The sequence below is a fragment of the Nuphar pumila genome, chromosome 15 (assembly GCF_984573655.1).
Source record: "Nuphar pumila chromosome 15, dmNupPumi1.hap1.1, whole genome shotgun sequence".
Classification (NCBI taxonomy): Eukaryota; Viridiplantae; Streptophyta; class Magnoliopsida; order Nymphaeales; family Nymphaeaceae; genus Nuphar; species Nuphar pumila.
Genome location: NC_143263.1, coordinates 84,434,522 through 84,456,772, shown reverse-complemented (window position 1 = coordinate 84,456,772; position 22,251 = coordinate 84,434,522). Strand labels below are relative to the sequence as shown.

The 22,251-nt window shown below is 40.2% G+C and overlaps 1 protein-coding gene across 1 annotated transcript; it reads left to right on the top strand.

Moving 5' to 3' along the window:
* Window positions 1-5,564: 5,564 nt before the first annotated feature.
* CRR28 (Tetratricopeptide repeat (TPR)-like superfamily protein) lies at window positions 5,565-7,492 on the top strand. Its single transcript, XM_089988537.1, has one exon. It carries the CDS (start codon window positions 5,630-5,632, stop codon window positions 7,427-7,429), a length of 1,800 nt encoding a protein of 599 aa, XP_089844663.1. The 5' UTR covers window positions 5,565-5,629; the 3' UTR covers window positions 7,430-7,492.
* Window positions 7,493-22,251: the final 14,759 nt, after the last annotated feature.

Below are 22,251 nucleotides of genomic sequence, written 5' to 3'. Positions count from 1 at the left end.
ATGATTACCTAAGAATGCTAGACATTTCAATAATTTATACTACTGTATGATAAATGTTAAAACGATTGTAAACGATTGTAAACCAGTTACCTCATTTAATTATAGACCATCTAAAATGACCTTAGCATTATCTTGCTTTACATTAATTTTAGACCACTAGTCGATCTTTGAAAAACCATAAATCGCAGGGCCACACTTATGCCGCAACGTCACAATATGCTCCCACGCCTGGGTCTACAAAATCAATATATTAGTAAGACTATAACCCTCAATTTTTTTTTTTACTATGCTCCCACGCCCAGAGTGATATACACAATGTCGTCTGTATCGATCAAGTTAACTTGATTTGTTTTTTACTAAGTCTAAACATCATGTCGATTTGTTTATTTTTTCTTTTCCGCCATTTTTGAATGTCATTGTGTAAATCGCGATGGAAGGTATCGTTCCCTAGGACAAAGCTCGTGAAGGAAAATCATAATAGGATACTCAAACAGATTTGGCTCGATTATTTGATGGGTTTAGGTGGGATGGTTGTACAAATCGTGATAGAACACCTTCTATAAAAAACAAACCATCATCTCTTATATACAAATGATTGCAAGTCAATCGTGGTCTCTTATAAAAAACAAATGCGATCACTTTTATTTATGAAGGTTGAATATTACAACGATCTGTTCACTGGCACTTGTGTGTTATAATTATTAAAAAAAATTAAACAATTAAAGAATGTCACGTTACAAAAGATAATTATAGAATTACAACAAAGAATTATAGAATTACAACAAATAATTATCGGGATAAAAAGAATTGTTATCATTTATTCAGTGGCACTTGACAACTCATATGGACTATGACATACAAATCGTCTCTTTCTTTTTCTTAATGGACTCTCTATCCTCGGTGGCCTCTTGGTTCCCTCGATCTTATTATAAACACTGGTCATCATCTCTACCAGTGACTGCATTTGTCTTCCCAAATTGTTCACCTCCTTCCGTAAGTCTTTATTCTCCCTCTCCAACATTTGGAACATTGTGCCAAAAACTACATTCTCTTTTGGGAGTTTTGTTCACTCCTCATCGTGTATTGTTACTGAGGTAATCGTTGTTGTTGCCGGAGGGAGATGATGAACGAGTTTTCTATGTTGGGATGCAACATGATGGGTGGACATGAGGGAGGCATGGGTTCCCAATATTCTCAATCTCCAGATTTCGACACATGGATTCTCAATATTTTTGGAAATAGTGGGGATCATATTATCGTTCTTTATAATCATACGCTATGGCACAAACACCTCCTTTGTTTCAGCTATCCAATTGTTCCTTGTAGCGTTCGTGCCAATTCACATTCCTGGCCCAATCACTATTCATCGTCCTTTTCACTTCCACATGCTTTTTTAGGATAGACTGTCTCAAGCCAGATTGTAGGAGAACTCGACTACCATGCTGCGACTCAGGTTCATAATTGCTAAACAACCAAATATCGCGGTCAGGCAGTCTCGCACCCTCAGCAACAAGCGCTTGGTCCTCGTTCTCTCCATCTTCATACGGTCTCCACATAACCTGTACATTGGAGATTATGGTTTTGGTACAGACAATTATTCATGCTAATGAATGTTAAATATTAAAATTATTTAGAATAACGAGTGCTAAATATATTACAATGACTGTTACTAAGAATGCAAACGATTACTACGATTTACAGTACTAAAAGATAAATGCTAAAGCGATAACGATTTGTACTAACGAAGACAAAATCCTGCAACGATAATTACTTAAGAATGTTAAACATTTCAACTATTTATACTACTGAATGATAAATGTTGAAGCGATTGTAAATGATTTTAAACCATTTACCTCATTTAGTTGTAGCCCATCTAAAACAAACTTAGCATTATCCTCCTTGACATTTATTCTAGCCCACCGACTGATCTTTGGAAAACCTCAAATCGCAGGGCCACACTGAGGATGCAATACGACAATATGCTCTCATGCACAGGCCTACAAAAATAATATATTAGTAACACTACAACCTTCAACGAGCTTAGTCTATAAGTACTAAATATGTAATAAACAAATACCTAAATAAATGGCCAAAACCCCCCGACGATTTTTGTACCCTTACTCGCACGGTAAAGTTGATTGTACAAGTGTGCGAGCATAGCAGCACCCCATGCATAGTTGACGACTTCGTCTAAGTCTTCAAGGTACTGTAACCACAAGTAACTTATTCTCGAACCAGAATAATTAGAAAATAAAGTAAAACCAAAAAGATAAAGAAGAAAGTCGCGCAACTCTTGGTCAGCTCTTTCAGATGCACATATAGTGGACCGGCCTTCCCATTTATTATGGAAAGAAGAAATTTTCATCGATGTGGAATTGCTTCCACCAGAAATACATTGACTCTAGTCGTCCATCGACATTCCTAAAGGGCCGTATACTTTTCCTTTGTGTTATAGTTTGAATCCCGTAATAGGACAACACTCCCATGGCACTTAAGGTCAGTAATCCGCGCCACATCTTTTAGGGTCACGGTGATCTCAAAAGAATCAAAATGGAATATGTTCGTCTGATGATTTCACTTATTTACCAGGTGGGTCATGGTGTTCCACCATGTTTCAAAAATAATGCTGGACCAGAAGGCCATCGAAGTGCATATTTCGTAATCGATCCTTCTGATATGCACTCAGCTGATCATTCCATAATAGAGCTACAGGCCACTGACACCGCCCTTCGAGCTTTTCACCTGGTGCTCTACTTCTCTTCCGACCACCCTGTAACATAAAATAACATATTATTTGTATTAATTATAAATTAGTCTCATTTGTACGTATACACCTAGTTATGGATAGTAATCGCTATAAATAATAATTATTGCACACACACTATCACAGTAATCGCTATACATAGTAATTGATATCACAGTAATCAGTATATATAGTAATACATATCACAGTAAATCATTTACAGTAATCATTATACATAGCAATACCTATCGAGTAAACATTCGCAGTAATCGCTATAACAATAATCATTATGCATAGTAATCGCTATCATAGTAATACTTATCACAGTAAATCATGACAGACAAGATCGATTTACGTATCTTGGTCACAATTTTCTCCTCTTCATCCCCTCCCTCCATCCTCTGCCTTTCTTGTTGCTCTGCCACATCCCATTGTTTTTCTACTTCTTTCGTCCTTCGCTCCATCGCCTCCTTCTTCTGCTTTTCAATTTCTTCCTTCTTTTTCCTTTCTCTTCCTCCTGTTTTTTCTTTTCCCTTACCTTCTGTTCTTCCTCTTGCTTCTTCCTTTCTCTTTCCATATCTTCCTTGTCCTCATTCTCCTTATTTTGTCTTTCCTTCTCTTCCTCGTCCTCCTTTTTCTTCTTTACTTCTTCATTCATTTTTCTTTCATTTTCTTCCTCCTCTTGCTTTTTCCTTTCTCTTTCCTTCTCTTCCTCTTCCTGCTTTTTCCTTTCCCTTTTCTTCTCTTCCTCCTCCTGCTTCTTCTTTTCTCTTTTCTTCACTTCCTCGACCTCTTTTTCTTTCCTTTGTCTTTCATTCTTTTCCTCGTCCTCCTTCTCCTTCCTTTGTCTTTCCTTCTCTTCCTTGTCTTCCTTCTTTTTCCTTTGCCTTTCCTTTTTTTCCTCATCCTGATGCTTCTTCCTTTGCCTTTCATCTTCCATCTTCATCATTTTCCTTTCCTTCTCTTTTTCCTCCTTCATCAATTGTTTTTCCCTCTCCTCCTCATTCTTTTTTTGCCTTTCCCTCTCATCCGCCTCCTTCATTTGCCTTATTCTCCTTTGCTTTTTAAAATATTCCTGCTTCATCAGTTGCCTTTTCTTCTCTTTCTCATCCTTCTTCTTCAATTGTCTTTCCCTCTCCTCCTCCTCTTCCTTATTCTTTTTTTGCCTTTCATTCTCCTCATTCTTCTTCCTTTGCCTTTTCTGCTTCTCCGCCTTCTTCCTTTGCCTTTGTTTTTCATTCTCCTCCTCCTTATTCATTTGCTTTTCCTTCTTCTTCTACATCTTTAGTTCTTCTTCATTCTTCCTTTGGTCTTCAGCCTCAGTATCTAATGGATAATCCTCTGCATAATACAATTCCAATGCTTTCTCCCTATTTTTCTCATTCTCAGTCTTTATTATATTTTGGTACCTTTCATAACCCTCATATAGATAGGATTGATGGATAACTTCTCTAATATTCATCCCATAGAACGAAGGGTTATTTCTTATCTGACGAGTTGTAGACATTGCTAACCTGCACAACACATAAATCTAACTGCATCATTATATGTTACAACCGCCTCCTCAAGTATATAATAATACAAATTATCCCATTCGTTAAACAATCACCAACATTACAAATCGTAGCAATATTTGGCTTCATAAGTAAACATCGTTGTAAGATTTAGCAAACTTAAGTATAAATCAAGGTAACTTCATAAATACACATCGCTAGTGCTTTAAATGTATAAATAGTTGTTACTTCAAACTTATAAATCGTTGTATAAATCACAACCTTTGTATATATCGTTGTAACGTTTAACTTCATACATATACAATGTTGTACGATTTATCAAAATTAAGTACAAATTTAGTTTTATTAAATCATTACTGCTTCAAACGTATAAATCGTTTATGCTTCAAATGTACAAATCATTGTAGAAAATTAACCTTCATAAGTATATATCGTTGAAATGTTTGGCTTTCATAAGAACAAATCGTGCTAACTATTTTTCGACTCCCAAAAGGTGGATAGGTACAAATCGATTTGTTTTAGTATGAAAATACGTGTTATTTAGTATGAAGACAGCCACTCAGTTGTAAGATTTAGCATTCAGATTTATAAATCGATTTGTTTGCACAACGAAATATTACATGAAACTCACCGAAATGATCGAAGTTTTGGTAATCCGACAGTGGAGGAGAAACACCTAGAAGAGAGACGCAGACAATAGTGGCAACGATGCTGCCACTGTGCAGACGACGGTAAAGGATGTTCTGGCGGCAGCAGACGACGTCAAAGGGTGCTCCGGCGGTAGCAGACGACGATAAAGTTTACTTCGACGGCAGCAGACGATGACAAATGGTGCTTCGGTGGAAGCAGACGACGATAAATGAGGGTCTGGTAGCAACAAACGATGGCAAATGAGGGTCTGGTAGCAGCAGACGACGGTAAAGGGTATGTCGTCAAAGGAAGCTCCTATTATAGTAGAAGTTGCAAAAGTTGCAAAAGTTTATTGTTTCGGGCGAAAATGAAACATTTGGACTATTTTAAGAGTTAAGATCATCCTTCATTTTCTTGATCGAGGATAATTTGGTTCTTTTCTCGAATTAGTGTTTCACTTTTCTAGATAAAAGGCATTTTTGTTCTTTTCTCAAATTGATGCTTCACTGTTCTAGTTGAAAGGCATTTTTGTTCTTTTCTTGAACTAAAGGATATTTAAGTTTTCGCAACTGCACCAAATTTTGATGCCAAGTGATGCCGACCGACACTAAAATACCAGCCCTACGTCCGCTCATTCGGACCCCGAACACAAGATGTAGCTAACGGACGTCTTGGGAGGGGGGAACATATAACCTGCTTCAGGAGAGAACACACCACCCCACCACCCTCCCTCCTGCCTATCATGCACAACTCGTGCGCGCCCCCGCCAGCGCTGCCCCCGGCGCTGCTGCCCATCAAGAAGCAATGCCTGCAGCTGCTGCTCCACTGCACCACCGTGCGCCACCTCCAGCAGGTCCACGCCCGCATGCTTCGCTCCGGCGTCTTCTCCGACACCTTCTCCGCCGCCCGCCTCCTCCACCACTGCTGCTCCCTTGCCGGCGACCTCCGCTATGCCGGGAGGCTCCACGCCCAGATCCGGCACCCCAACTCTTTCGCCTGGAACGCCCTCATCCGCGCCCACGCGTGGTCGTCCGACTCCAAGCAGGAAGCCATCCTTCTCTACGCCCGCATGCTCCGAGACGGCTTCCCCCACGACCAGTGGTCCTTCCCCTTCGTTCTGAAGGCGTGCGCCTTCCTCTTCGCCGCCTTCGAAGGGCGGCAGGTCCACGCCCAGATCCTCAAGTCAGGCTTCGACGAGGACGTTTACGTGAACAACAGTCTCGTCCATATGTACGCCACCTGCGGGTCGCTGGCCTCCGCGCGAAAAGTGTTTGATGAAATGCCTGAGAGAAGCCTCGTCTCCTGGAACGTTTTCATTGAAGGTTGCGTGCAAGAGGGTGAGTTCGACGAGGCTCTTCGGCTATTCAGGAAGATGCAGCTCGACCACCGTGGTTGTGGCACGGTGGTGCCCGACGGGTACACCATGCAGAGCGTCGTGTGCGCTTGCGGTGGTCTTGGGGCGTTGGCTTTGGGGACGTGGGCTCATTGTTTTGTTATCAGGAAGGATGTGCGAATTGGTGTTTTGATGGAGAATGGGCTCGTCGATATGTATTCAAAATGTGGGTGCCTGGATATGGCTCGCCGAGTCTTTGATGGCATGTCGGAGCGCGACGTCTCGACGTTTAATACCATGATCTTTGGATTGGCATTGCATGGGCGTGGCAAGGAAGCAATCGGTGTTTTCTCCAGCATGAAAGATCTCGGCGTGATGCCGAACAGCATTACATTTGTGGGTGTTTTGAGTGCTTGCAGTCATGCTGGTATGATTGATGATGGTAGGAAGTATTTCAATTCCATGACTAGGGAGTATGGAATTGAACCACAGATTGAGCACTATGGTTGCATGGTTGATCTTTTAGGACGCGCTGGCTGTCTCGGTGAAGCTGAAAGGCTTATCTCTAGTATGCCAGTAAAACCAGATGCAGCAATATGGAGGAGTATGCTCAATGCTTCCTGCAGGAACAATGCGAGCGTCGAGTACAGCGAGGTTGTCGCAAGACGAATTCTCGAGTTGGAAGCAGACTCCAGTGGGGCTTTCGTGCTTCTTTCTAAAGCATATGCTTCTACAAGTCAGTGGATTGATGTGGGGGCAGTGAGGAGGAGGATGACTGGTAGAGGAATAAGAAAGCAGCCTGGGTGCAGTTCGATTGAAATGGATGGCATTGTTCATGAATTTTTAGCAGGAGACACATCACACCGTCAATCAAAGCAGATATACCTAATGCTGGGTCGTATTGATGACAGATTGAAATCTGTTGGGTATGTTCCTGATCGGACTCAAGCGATCATGGTTGATGAGTATGATCATGTTAAAGATGACTCCCTGAGGCTTCACAGTGAGAGACTTGCAATCGCATTTGGACTTCTTAACACGAAACGTGAAACACCTATTCGCATCATGAAAAACCTCCGCATGTGTTGTGATTGCCACCATGCTGCAAAATTGATCTCTGATCTGTTTGATGTGGAGATCATTATGAGGGACCGTGTTCGATTTCACCATTTCAAGCGTGGATCCTGTTCTTGTATGGATTATTGGTAAATATTGAACATTATTTGATGTCAATAGGTTTGGAGTACAGTTAGTGAATGTAAGTATATATCAGCATTGACTCATATTGCAAGAAGGCATGGGCTTGGATACATTAAACATACATGATGGGGGAAAGGTTGGTCGGCTAATTTGATTCTAAAAGTAATATGTCAAGGATGGCAGCTTGAGTGATGCCTAAATTAGCAGAAACTTTCAGTTGGGATTTATTAGATGTTTTGAACAAGCACGGAAGCCAAATTGCTCAACTTGGATCAGCAAAGCTGCATATCCATGCTAAAGTTGACCAACTCCAACCCTACCTACTGCTTTCGCCCTCAGATCTGGGACTTGATCCAGAAAGAAAAATAATCCTAGCGATCAAGTTACCAAATCAACCGAGTTTTGCCATTCTCGCAAAAGATGGCATGGCGATCACAAGACGAAAAGGATCCAATTAGGAAGCACTGTAGCACGGAGTCCGTTCAGACAGTTCCACCAATGGAAAATAGATCCCAGTCATGAAGAATTTGGAGTCTCCAGAAGTCATCAGTTTCATTATCCTTCTTTTGTGTAATACCTTTAAAATAGGACCTCATTGGTAAGTGCTACAAGATCTCTTGCATTAGAACCCATGGTTATGGACCTGAATCTGAGGATTTACTATTAAGTATAATAGGTTTGCTGCAGAGATGATGAACAAGAATTGGATGTCAAGTCAGGCGGGAAATAAGACGTTTTAAGAGAACTTAAATTTTTGTCACTAAAAAATTATGATCAATCAATGGATATTGCTCTACAAGAGCCTAGAACCAAACTCATAGGAGCTGCAGCTTAAGATCCTGATTTAAGTATAAACTTGACCTATTATTTGTTCATCTAGAAGAGTAATCTTCTGATCCGAACTGAGGAGAAATCACTTTATCCAATCCACCATACTCAAATCTTAAATAGTAATGAAAAAATGAAAAAGAAACTATTGACAAACTTCAATTTGGGTTTTAAGCCCATAGATATCTGCATGGTAAACATTGGCTATACTTATGCATTCCGAACCCACGAGTGACAAATTCCATTTTTCTGTTTTTCTTATGCAGATCGGACCCACTAAATGTGATCTGCATGTTTGGTTTAGTAAAAAACCCTACCCTCGTCGGTAAGGGACCTCCTAATAAAAAAAGTGTAATATTTTTATTTTTAGTTTCCGTTAGGCACACCCCTAGCAGCTATCTCTCAAGTCCCATGTGGCAGAGGGATTCCAACCTGGGCCTTCGACTTGGCACAGGACCCCAGCTTACTACCTAAGCGAGCAATGTTCAAATCCTCTAATCCTTTTAAACCCAACCCACCTTTAAGCTTAGGCCTATAAATAACTTCCCATCTCACAAGATGTGGTCTCATTGTATCCTCAACTCCATGCCAAAGAAAGCAGCTAAACAATGTCTCAAGGAGGTAAATAATTTTCTTAGGGATACTGAAATTCATCAACCAAAAAATAGGGATACTTGATTATACTGTTTGGATGAGTTGCACTCTACCTGCGAATGACAGAAACTTACTCTTCTAATTGACAATTCTAGCTTGAACCTTGTTGAAAAAAGTTTTAAAATATAGCTCATTTTGTAAAGTTTTAGTGCTTTATTGTTTTTCATCAAAAGTACAATGAAAATGTTTTGTCCCATGTCAAAGAGGGAGAAATTTTTTTGGTGGTTAAATAGAGTGTTTGTTCTCTATTCTTTACTTAGGTTAATCTTGTGTATTAGGATGACTTACGAACATTGTTGCGCTTCCTGTAAAAACAAACGCATCATTCATGTGTAGGTGCGCAAGGGCGCTTGAGGTGCAATGTGGTATTTTGATGGTGCACTTTGTGTGTGAGGTGCCAATGTTTGCTTTCACCTTAATCTTTGACGAAGTCGTCTTTGACGAAGTCGTCTTTGACGAAGTCGTCTTTGACTTTTTATTTTCTCGAATTGTTTGGCTTTTTGAAAGATTTTAAAAATGCATTTATATAACGTTTATGGGGCATTGTGACTATTAGACAATTTTTGAGGTTCTTGATTGTTAGTAAAAGGTGGGTGATTGATGAAGATAATTTTTGTTCAATTTTAAATAGTTGGATTTATGACCTTTAATTTCATTTATTACAAAAACATCTTGAACTACATATAATATATAAATCTCTTCATTTGCGTCTTTTGGTTCATCAAATTTTTTGATTCTCAAGCTTTTTCTCTTTCTATTCATTTGTTCTTGATTTGTCTTGCCAAGTTCATGTGTGGAAGAGGTCACCTAATCTTGAAGTAGTACCAACCGCATATAGCTTGATGAATCTAGATTGCCACTAATTAGAGAGAGCCCCAAATATGTTACGGGAAGGTCAGCGAGTTCCCACCCAACTATATAGACAAATTCAAGAGATTTGTCCAAATTGAGGATGATCATCTTTGATTTACTCTTGCTCACCTGCACCCCAAAACTAATAGCAAACTCATCCAATATAGCTTTCAAATTGGAAACATAAGTACTCTCAGCCCTGCATAACATCAGGGCATCATATGGAAAGAAAAAATGAGAAACCAACCTAGGAACATAATCAACTCAATATCCCTCTCTTCTTCAACAAAGAGACATCTACTCAACCTCTCCATAAACACAAAAAACAAATAAGCAGATATTGGATGTCTTTGCCTCAACCCATGAGGGATATAAAACTTCTTCCCATGTACACCATTAAAGACAACGAGAAAGCTGGGCTTGGAAACACATGACATAATCCTAGCAATCCATTCCAAGTGGAACCCCATAGGCAATGAAGACATCCGAAGAAAATCCCAACAAACACTATCCTACGCCTTCTTTATGTCTAATTTCAAGGAAATGGCTGGAAATTTAGCTTTCACAATAGAGTAATCAATTTCATGGACCAACAAGATACTCTCTTATGTCTTTGTCTTTCAGGAAAGCTCCTTGATTCTTATAAATAATTCTTGTCAAAATCCCCTCTTACGATTGACCATCACTCTGGTAATAATTTTATACAAAAAATTGTAAAGATTGGACGAAAATCTTTAATATCAATGGCCCCATCTAACTTAGGAATCAACACAATATCAGTGAAATTGATAATACTAACAATCTAAGTGCTGAATAACTCTAGTGATATCAACACCCACAATGTCCCAAAATAACTGAAGGAATAATCCAGAAAATACATTCGGATCAGGAGCCTTCTCACCATTAGATTAAAACACACAACAATTCTAACTTCTTCTGCAGGACTGAGTAAGAAATCATTCTCCTTTGAAACCACATGGCCCAGGTAACAAGGAAAGAAATCAACACAAGAGTTGTCCTCAGAAAGTAAATTATGGAAAAAATCTAAGCATAAACGATGAATGTTGGCATCCTCAGAAAAGTGGCACTCCCCCAATTTCATATTATAAATATTGCTTCTCTGCTGCCTACCCTTCACACTAGCCATAAAGAATTTAGAGTTCCTGACACCTTCTTTCATCCAGTGTCTTTGATTTCTGCCTCCAAAAAGACTCTTCAATTAAAAGAGCCTTATTCATTTCATCTTTAAGATTAATTTCAACTTCAAGATCACTAACACAAGGATTAGTAACATTAAACGCTCATGAATAGCAGCCAAGGCTTCTCTAATCCTAAAAACATTTAAAGAAACATTGCCAAATGAAGATCTATCCCAATCAGAGAGCCTGACATAGACCACATTCATCTTATTAAGCACTTGAATCATCCCTCCACCAGTCTTCAACAATGGATCTACATTCATCAGACGATAACCACATCTTAAAAAAATTGAAGTGTCCTTTCCTTCTATGTTGGACCTTACATGCCTCAAAGACAATCATATTGTGATCCAAGACTGACAGGCTGAACATAAACATGATTATTCATGCCCACATCATCAAACCAATCATAATTAACCAGGCATCTATCCAACTAATACTGAATATTATTCACACCTTGCTGGTTATTGGTACGAGTGAAACGTGTGATGATCCAAGACTTGAAACAGGACACAAGTAGACAAAAAATCTTGAAACTGGAAAGTATAAAACAAATTCTGGGGGTTGCCACCCACCTTCTCTAAATCGTACAAAATGTAATTAAAGTTTCCCATTAGAAACTAGGCCCCCTTCACACCCAAAAGAATATGTTGCAACTCAATAATTGAATATAGTGCAAATCAGGGTAAAGGCTCAAATAGACATCAACAAGAAAAAACTAAACATTATCCATAATATCCCTAGCTCTGCACCAAATGAAACTCGAAGCAACCTGAGTATCATCACACACAATCTTGCATGGATTCCACAATAAGACAACAATAGCTCTCTCATCACCACCTGAATTATAAATGATATTGAATTCCTTAAATCAAACTCTAATAGCCTTAAACTTCTTTGAAGAAATCATAGACTACTCGATTCACAAGAGATCAGGACGAAAAGACCTAACAATATTATGCAATTCCTGTTGTGCTTGGCCTTAAAGAATACCTCTAATATTCCAAGATATGAATTTCATTGTGGAGAAGTAGTGGTGGTAGTTTTACCGACCCTATCTTTAGAGTCCAAATCTCGAACACTGACGCAATTGAGATTCAACAACCTTCTTGGGCTTACCTGGCTTCTTATGGATAGCAGTAGATCCAACATCCTTCAACACAAGACACCCACCAGAAGAGCCAAGACTCTGTGGAACAAAGTGTGCCACTGAGTCACCACCAGTTGTAGGTTGCCAAGAGACGGCTCCCCAACACATTCCCCCCTATCAGACGCCACAATAGCAAGACCATTCTCACACAACTCAACTAAAGACTCCTCCACATCCCCACCAGCATCTTCCCGATCAACGGGCTGAACCAAAACAATCTGCTCAGCTGGTTTCATGGGAAGGTGCTCCTCCCCACCAACATCCTTTACACCATCGTTCTCTTCATCCACATCCTGAAGAATATCAAACTTGTTAGCCTTCTCCACAGGTTTCTTAAGACCCAAATCCTCTTATTCCTCTTCTTCTAAACAAACTGCCACCCATCCGACCCTGAGGTATGGTCTTTGGTAACCCTCTTCGGATACGTATTAGATGGATGAGTTCTAGCTTGGCAAAACTTGCATACAAGCACAAAAGATTCAAACTTGTTTCTCAAATCTCCTTTGAAATAAACTCCCAAGGAAATCACCACACTGTCAGGACAAATTCTGTTAATGGGGACTTCAACCATAAAATGTGCAGTGTATACGTTCAAAGGACCGCGCCCGCTCATCCACAACAACAAGCTTGCCCTTTAGGGCCTCTGAAATCTACCAGAACGTGTAAGTACACCACTCAACTTATGGTAGACCAATCACTATAATCCAAACTGTGGAGAATCATAGAAGAAACACATTATGTATAACATGTTGGTGAAGATATATCGTCACATACCTGTCCCTGCCATGGACGGGCAATCTCCTCAGCCGAACTGCTCCTGTCGATGAGTACAAGCCTTCAAGCAGTGGGTGAGCAGAGACCGATCTCTGTAAGCCTTCAATTTCACACAGCCACTGCCCATCATGTGGTGTATATGTAGGTATCCAAAGGATACTTCTGAAGGGTCACCATGCATCATACCAAAATGTATGATGTATTAGAAGAGGCACTTCTGAAGGGTCACCATGCATCATATCAAAAGGTATGATGTATGAGAAGAGACACTTCCGAAGGGTCACCATGCATCATATCAAAAGGTATGATGTATGAGAAGAGACACTTCCGAAGGGTCACCATGCATCATATCAAAAGGTATGATGTATGGGAAGAGGCACTTACGAAGGGGCACCTTGTTTCCCAACATTCTCCTACTTGACCCGAGTATGTGAAAGTTCATGTGGATAGGTCTTAAGTCCACTTTATCAGTCCAAATTTTATTGTTATGCTAAACTCTTAAATTTTATGAGCAAACTTGATGCATAACCAACAAAAGAAAGAAAGAGAGAATCATATCTTTATTACCAAAAATGTGATCACATAAAAGTCAGTGTACATGATTGCAGGATTTCAAACAAGCTCATCCTCTTAACATGTTCGGCATATAATCCCGGGGTCAAATGCTTAGTAAAAGGATCAGCTATCATTTCCTTAGTCCCAATGTTATCAATATACACCAAAAGATTCTTTGTCCTCTCCTTTACAACAAAATACTTCAACTCCATATGCTTACAAGATGTAGTACTTTTGTTGTTATTGGAGAAGGATACAGCGGCTTCATTATCACAGAATACTTTCAGTGGTCTCCTAATGGATTCAACCACCTGAAGTCCTGAGATGAAGTTTCGCAACCAAATGGCCTGTGAAGTTGTCTCGAATAGAGCTATGAACTCAGCCTCCATGGTGTGGGCAGCAGTAGTGGACTGCTTCCCACTCCTCCAAGAAATCGCACAACCGGCTAGTAGAAAAATATATCCTGTGGTAGACTTTCTATTGTCAGAACAACCTTCCAGATCTGCATCTGAATATCCAATAACCTTAAGGTGGTATGTCTTTCTGTAGGTTAGCATATAACTCTTTGTCCCTTGCAGATAGCGCATGATTTTCTTAGCAGCCTTCCAGTGAGCAAGACCAGGATTCGACTGAAATCTGCCAAGGACCCCGACTGCAAATGATATGTCAGGGCGAGTGCATGTCTGAGTGTACTGCAAGCTGCCGACCACTGATGCATATGGTATCATGGTCATCTGTCATTTTTCTTCTTGAGTCTGTGGGCAGTCTTTAAGGCTCAATTTATCTCCTTTTAATATGGGTGTCGTAGTAGGAGCACAATGCTCCATCCCTTATCTTTTGAGAATTTTATCAATATAAGCTTTCTGAGAGATACCTAGTACACCTTTAGACCTATCTCGACGGATCTCAATGCCGAGAACATAGGCAGCCTCTCCCAAATCTTTCATTTCAAAATAGAAGGATAGAAATTGCTTGGTTTCTGTCAACATATCCTTATTGTTGGTTGCAAGTAAGATATCATCCACATAAAGTACTAGAATTATGAACTTACCCCCACTTGTCTTGAGGTATACACATCAATCAACGATATTTTCTGTGAATCCAAAGATCAAGATGACTTTGGTGAACTTCATATACCATTGACGGGAGGCCTGTTTAAGTCCATATATTGACTTTTTTAACTTGCAAACCAAACGGTCTGACTTATCTTTGTAGAAACCTAGAGGTTGTTCCATGTATACCTCTTCACTTAATTCACCATTTAGGAAAGATGTTTTTACATCCATTTGGTGTAACTCTAGATCAAAATGAGCTACTAGGGCAAAAAGAATCTTCATTGACTCTTTTGTCGAGACAGGAGAAAATGTCTCGTTGTAGTCAATGCCCTCCATTTGAGTGAAACCTTTAGCAACCAGCCTTGCCTTATACTTTTCGATATTGCCTTTAGAGTCTCTTTTGGCCTTGAAGACCCACTTACATCCTACGAGCTTGACTCCTCTAGGCAATTCGACAAGGTCTCATACTTGGTTTTTGACCATAGAGTCTAGCTCTTCTTTCATGGCCTCTATCCAAGATGAAGATTGCTCACACTCAACAATTTCCTTAAAAAAAGATGGATCTTCAATATCTACGAAATCATTGGGCTCCTGTAGATACACCACATAATTTGGATGAATAGCAGATCTTTTACTTCTTGTAGATCTCCTGACATGTGAACTAACTTGATCAACCTGTGGATGCTCTTCAACATGATCCACAAATGGTTCTTCTTGAGTTGGTGTATTATTAACAGAATCAACTTCTGTTTCATTATTTGAATGAATAATGAAAGGAAGTTCTAAATTTTCAGGTGGAGTAACTTTATCCTAAATTTCCTCAAAAGAGAGGTTTTGCAATGCATTTATACCAACAGAACCACGTTCTAAAAATCTAGCTTTATCCATTTCTACTATTTGTGGTGTATGAGAGGGACAATAAAACCTGAAACCTTTTGACCTTTCTTGATAACCAATGAAGAAACCACTGATTGTCCTGGGGTCAAAAGCTTTAATGTGGGGATTATATAATTTTGCTTCTGCAGGACAACCTCATATGTGCATGTAACTTAGACATGGTTTTCTACCTGTCCATAACTCATAAGGTGTTGTTGAGATAACCTTAGTAGGGACCTTGTTTAAGACATGTACAGTTGTTCGCAGAGCTTCACCCCACAGGGTGATGGGAAGGGTTGAATAATTCAGCATTGCACGTATCATTTCTTTAAGCGTACGATTTCTTCTTTCAGCTACACCATTCTGGTATGCACTTCCCGACATGGTGTACTGAGAGACTATTCCTTCTTCCTTAAGAAATTGTGCCCATAGTACTCGCCACCTCGATCTGATCTAACTATTTTTATTACGTCCCCTGTTTGTTTCTCTACTTCTTTCTTGAAGTCTTTGAAAACATTATAGACTTCAGACTTTTCAAATAATAAGTAGAGATACATGTATCGGGAGTAATCATCAATGAAGGTGACAAAGTACCTTTCTCATGTATAACAAGGAGAGAAGGGTCCACATACATCCGTATGAACAATTTCCAACTTGTGGTTGCTCCTTTTGGAACCTTTCTTGTATGTGTTGGTTTGCTTAGCCTTTATGCAATCCAAACACGGTTCCTTAACTGTGAAATCAATGGATTTAAGAACCCCTTCTTTCACAAGTCGTTGGATCTTATCTTTAGAGATATGACCGAGACGATGATGCCAGAGCATATAGGATTGCTCATCTAATAAGCCACGTTTATTGCCAATCAACACATTTTCTGAGAAAAGGGTTTCATAAAATTGGACATTAGTTTCCAGACAATACAATCCATCACATACATTCGCAGAACCAACAAGAACTGAATTCTTATAGATAGTCATTTTTTTATTTTCAAATTTAAAACAATATCCAATGGAATCCAGTTTTGACACAGAAATAAGGTTTCTGCTGTATGTAGGTACATAAAATGTATCAAATAAAACCATTTCCCAAAGTTACTCTGCAAGTTCTAACGGCCTTAACATATGAGTGCATCTTATTTCCTGAGAAGATGCTCCTTTCATGATCTGTTGGATTCCTTCTGTTCAGGAAGACCTGCAAGGTATTGGCAATATGTACAATGGCACCTGAATCAATCCATCAGCTATTAGTTGGAATGTTGATTAAATTACATTCATGAGAGACGAATGACAAATTACCTTTCTTTGCCAGCCATTTCTTGTGCCTCATGCAGTTTGCCTTTAAATGTCCCTTCTTCTTGCAAAAGAAGCACTTGATAGAAGATTCTTCATGGGACTTGGGGACTGACCCATTGGACACAGACGCATTTGAGTTCCTCTTTGCCTTTTTCTTAAAGGCATTCTTCTTTGGTCCATGCCTTTTGTGACCTTTATGAGAAGATACGTGAGCACTATGTATCGTCTCTCCTTTCAGTCTCTCTTCTTCCTCAACACACTTGGACATCAAGTCATTGAATGTCCATTCATCATTATGAGTGTTGTAGGAGATCTTGAAAGGTCCATATTCACTAGGCAGAGATGTCATTATTAAGTGGACCAGGAAGGAATCAGATATGCTAACTTTCATGTCATTCAATTGAGTTGCCATATTTCTCATTTCTAGAATGTGTTGTTGGTTGTTCCCCCCACCGGTATATTTCATAGATATTAATCTTGTCATCAAAGTGCTAGCCCTTGTTTTATGTGAACTGACAAACTGCGCCTCTATAGCTTTCAGAAATTATTTTACTGTTCTGCATGTGGGTATGGCGCTCCTGATATTCTTAGCCACACGAGACTGCAAAAGCAGTAGACTAAGTCTATTTGAGCGCTCTCACTTATCAAAATCAATTTTATGTTCAGTTGTACTATTGTCAGTTAAAGGTGCAGGCTCAGGCTTGCGTAGGGCTAAATCTAGATCCATATAACCTAATGTGAATTGTACAGTTTCCTTCCAATCATTAAAATTCGAGCCGTCTAGAAAAGGAATATGACTTGGACCATCAGAAACCACAGAATTGGACACTGTAATGACAAAAAGAACATTAATAAATATTTAAGCACATTCAAGATTTGAAAAGGTAAATGCAATAATAAGACCTCTTTATCATTTACACTTTTCTAGGCAAGTGATAGGGGTCATTATGGTCCCAGTTTGGTGAGTACCCATAACACGCAAATGCACTTCGCCTCCCACTATTTTGATAAAACTGAAAAAGACATGTAGCCAGAGACAAGTCGACATGGCACCTTTGGGTGCTACATGTTTCATGTACTGGGATACATTCTTTTCATTTTATCCTGCTAGACTCTGAACATGACATCAATGTCTTTGGGCAGTCCATCATTTCATCAAGTCTAACACAATTCTAATATTGACTCATCTCATTATTGGTACAGAATAACTTAATTAAGCATACATTTGATCACTTTGGTGATTACAAATGCATTTTAATCACAATTCAATTACCATTCTTTATGTCAATATTGTCCATATGATGCACAAAAATACATATTTCTAAGATATTAATGAAAACATCATGCATCATAACATAATGTGAGAAATAAACTAAGTGTTATACATGTAAAGTGCTTAAAACTTCTTAATTGATTCTAAACTGAATGAATCAATCACAACCATACTCCAAAATGGTCCAAGAGAGCCCCAAAAACATTAAACCGACACCATAATCATTCAAACCGATCATTTTATACATAAAATATTCAAAAAGAATGAAGAAACGGTGAAAATGGTTTCTGAACCGGTCATAAAGCAGTGAAACAGTCCAGAAAACCCCCAAATCGGTTTGAAAAAGCTTTAAACCGATCAAAAAAGTACTGAAATGGACTAGAACAGTCAAAACTGGTTCTATAAAACATTAAACCGGCCCTCAAACGCCTAGAACCGGTTCGGTTATGCCTAGAATCGGTCCCAGGAAAAAAGGAACTGGTCTAAAACTGATAGAACCGGTCCCAGAACCGGATGAACCGGTTCTGGAACCGATTTGTCCAGTTCCGGACAGATTTGTTCTCGAACGGGCTTTTCCAGTTCCGAACAGATCGGTTCTGGAACCGATTTGTTCTCTGTTATCCGGTACGGGAACTGGATAGGGTCGCGTTCAATGAGGAACAATATCCGGGATCCAAAATCCAAATGGATCCAGGTATCGGGTCATTAGTCCGGGTCGGATACAGTGTCAGACCCGGATCCAGAAAGCTTTATTGGATCCGGGTTGCGGGTTCAGGTCTCCAAATCTGAAGGAGACCCGAACCCCGACACGGGCCGGGTCATGACCCCCCCGAATCGGGTCTGCAAACACCAGACCCGATCCAAAAAGTAAAATAAAACCTATTAGGGTTTTATTTTCATTCTTCTCGAAACCTCACAGAGAAAAAAAAAGGGGGAAATGGCTGGCGGTGGGCCGACCACCAGCGACCGGTGGGCGGACCATCGACGACCGACGCCTCTGGAGGAGCACAAAGCATCGTCGTTTCTCAGCGTTGAGGCTCGTCCCAAAAGCAAAAAGGGGGGTAAAGTCGAGGCAGCGGCGAGCAGACGTCGGTCCTCCGGCGATCAGTGTCTCCGGCAGCAAGGAGCAAAACAACGTCGGGAAAAGGTTTTCCCGGCGTCACTCAGCCACCTTACGCCGGCAGACATCCCTCAGATGCCGCATGTCGCTGGGCGGCTAAAGCAACCCATTTCCCGGCGATAAACCCCCTCCCCTCCGACGCTTCAGCCCGCGGTGACCCTAGATCCGGCTGTCCCGGCGATAAGGCCCTTCCCTTCTCTAGTTTTTTTTTAGCAGTATCCCGGCGACAGATGCCGTCGACCGAGACACGAGAGAAGAGAAAAATGGCATAGTCGAGTCGCCGAGTCGGGTCTCAAACCGAAATAGTTCGATTCCCAAGATGAATGATTCGATCTGGTTTAATAAAATTGGGTCTCTCTACGGGTCAGGTCCAACTGGATCTGACTCAGATCCAAAAGGATCTGAGTCAGAACTGATTCCAAAAATGGACCCAGCCCTAAGGAAAAAACGTTGGTTTCTGTTTTCCCTCTTTTTTGTTTTAACAGAAATACATAGAGAAGAAAAAAAAACATGGATCGTAGGGGGACGAACCAAACTTATAACCGTGGCTCTGATACCATAATGTGGAGAATCATAGGAGAAACACATTGTGTATAACACGTTGGTGAAGAGATATCGTCACATACCTGTTTCTGCCATGGCGTTTATGTGAGAGACGGGCAATCTCCTCAGCCAAACTGCTCCTGTCGATGAGTACAGGCCTTCAAGCAGTGGGTGAGCAAGGACCGATCTTTGTAAGCCTTCAATTTCACACACAGTCACTGCCCATCATGTGGTGTATATGTAGGTATCCAAAGGATACTTCCGAAGGGTCACCATGCATCATAACAAAAGGTATGATGTATGAGAAGAGGCATTTCCAAAGGGTCACCATGCATCGTACAAAAATGTATGATGTATGGGAAGAGGCACTTACGAAGGGGCACCTTGTTTCCCAACACAAACAGTTACTAACTTAAGGCCATGGAACTTTGGGATGTCATCTTTATCCCATTGTTCCATCATCAAGGTTCTGCCAGCCAAAACCCATGGACCTCCCATCCTAACAAAATCAAGGTCTATTTGATTATCAAAGATCAGGAACTCGTTCTCTGGCAGCATGTTGAACTTGGGTTTTGGCATCAACTTTCAATGCTTAATCAATTCAGCCGAGAAGAACTCACGCTCCATTAATCTCCCATCCCACTTGCAAACCAAAGAGAAGGTGAAGTGTTTCCTACCCTCTTCGTAAATATTCTTTAGCAAGTGAATGTGCTTATTGCCATCATCTTCCAACGGGGGAGGGAGATTAGGGATGGGTGGAGGAAGGGACAACGCACCAACAACCTATGCCCAAGATCGTGGACACAAACTATTCCTCTCCTCTACACACTCCTGAATATCATCATCAGCAAAGCTCAAGCTTTCACAGTTGGCATGAGAATCCAAACCATCAAATGACTCTCCCATGCAGGGGTTGGAGCCAAGAATCCCCTGATTTTGAGCACACAATCCTTGGAAAGATAACCCATTTTTAGTATCAAAGATTGCCCGAGATCTGATCTTGAAAATTATGGATATAATTCTTCTTGTCAAAGATCTGAATCATCAACCCTTCCTCTATTCTTGAAGAATCTGGGTCTTCTTGAGTAGTCAGCCACTGCTACCTTGGTTGGGGCTGCTTCACCTGGTTCTACCTTTTTTAACATCTCATCTTTATTCCAAATTGTGGCCATGTTTGTGGCATCATCAATTTTGAAGAGTATAAGTTCAGTTACCAGGATGGTGGGATCATGGCAAAGACAACAACCACTTGAACTTCCCAAAAGGATTTACGGACATTGGTGATGGGTGAAAGGTGTCGCTTTGGGGTCATAGATCCTAGGTTTACCCAATAATTGTAGGATGCAGAACATCGACTACATGAAAGTGGATTTTGTGGGTGATTGGATCAACAGTTACATCTACCAAGATGGTTCCTCTGTGGTGGTTGTGTTCCCATTATACCCATTTATTTTGATGTAGCGGGTTTCAAATTCGGACCTTGGTAACTCGGCTCCTAGAAATCATATTGGATAGACATTCATTCTCCCTCCCCCATCAACCAGACAATTTTGTACTGAGATGCCCCTAACGTACTTTTAACTTGGACAATTATGTACAAGACTTTGGTGTGGGTAAAGACAAGTTTGGGAGCATCTTCTTCCTAAAGGAAAAAGGAAGGTTGGTCATGACTTGTGAAACTGAGACAAAAATATTTTATAGCTCAGTAGTCTTGCAGACCTTGATCTTGTGAAGGATATCTTCTAGAGCCTTGTTACGTTTAGGTGAGGACTTGATAAGGTCCAAAATGTATATGTGAGCAAAAGTCTTTGACAATTGTTTTTCATTGTCACCTTTTTTTCTCAGGATACTTGTGGGCTACCACTAAAAGAATTTTGGCATTTAGATTTTTAGGGTTGTCTAGTGGTGGGCCCCTAGTAATTTTCCTAGTGCCTTGGTCTAGGTAGATAACAATAATTCTAGACTTTGCTTTGGACTTTTATCAGGCCTATACTCAACTTTTATGACAGGGACTTGGGTCCATCTTGGAATGACTTTTGCTCAGTCTTCAGTGCCAACAAGACTGCTTGGTTTTATTTTATGGGTGACAGGCCAGGTAATTTTGAACTTTTCTTGGAGATGGAGGCAGTATATTAAAAGGGTAATCTAAGGGATATTTTATGTTGGGATCTTCCCCCATAAAATAGGACGTCGGTTAAAAAGCTTTCTTCTTCTAGGATTTCTTGTTGTCAAAAATTTCAATTATTCCTGAAGAGAAGAGAATTTGTTGAAGGGATTTTTCATGTGAGGATGAGATCCATATCACCTCTTGGGGATTTTCTCGTCTTGGCCAATCCTCAACCCTTTCTAATGCTCCTACCTCTTGGATACTTTGGTAACTAGGAAATAGTTTTTTATTGATGCTCATATCTTGGTTGGAGGTAGAAGGTTTATCCCCACCAATTAGAACCAACTCTCCCTTAACCAAATTATTTTGGACAATATTTTTCGGGATCAAGAATTCTTTAGAGTCATGTTCACCCAATTAATGGAACTTGCAAAATTTATCTGGGTCTCTCCCCATCATAACTAGTGAATCCTGTAAGATTGGAAGTTTTAACACTCCTACTTGGATCAAAATACTCTTGCAGATCTTTGTGAACTTTCGGTCCCTAGTCCAA

Bases quoted from the DNA above. Each gene is read 5' to 3' on its own strand.
- CRR28 (XM_089988537.1), top strand. From the start codon at position 5,630: ATGCACAACTCGTGCGCGCCCCCGCCAGCGCTGCCCCCGGCGCTGCTG.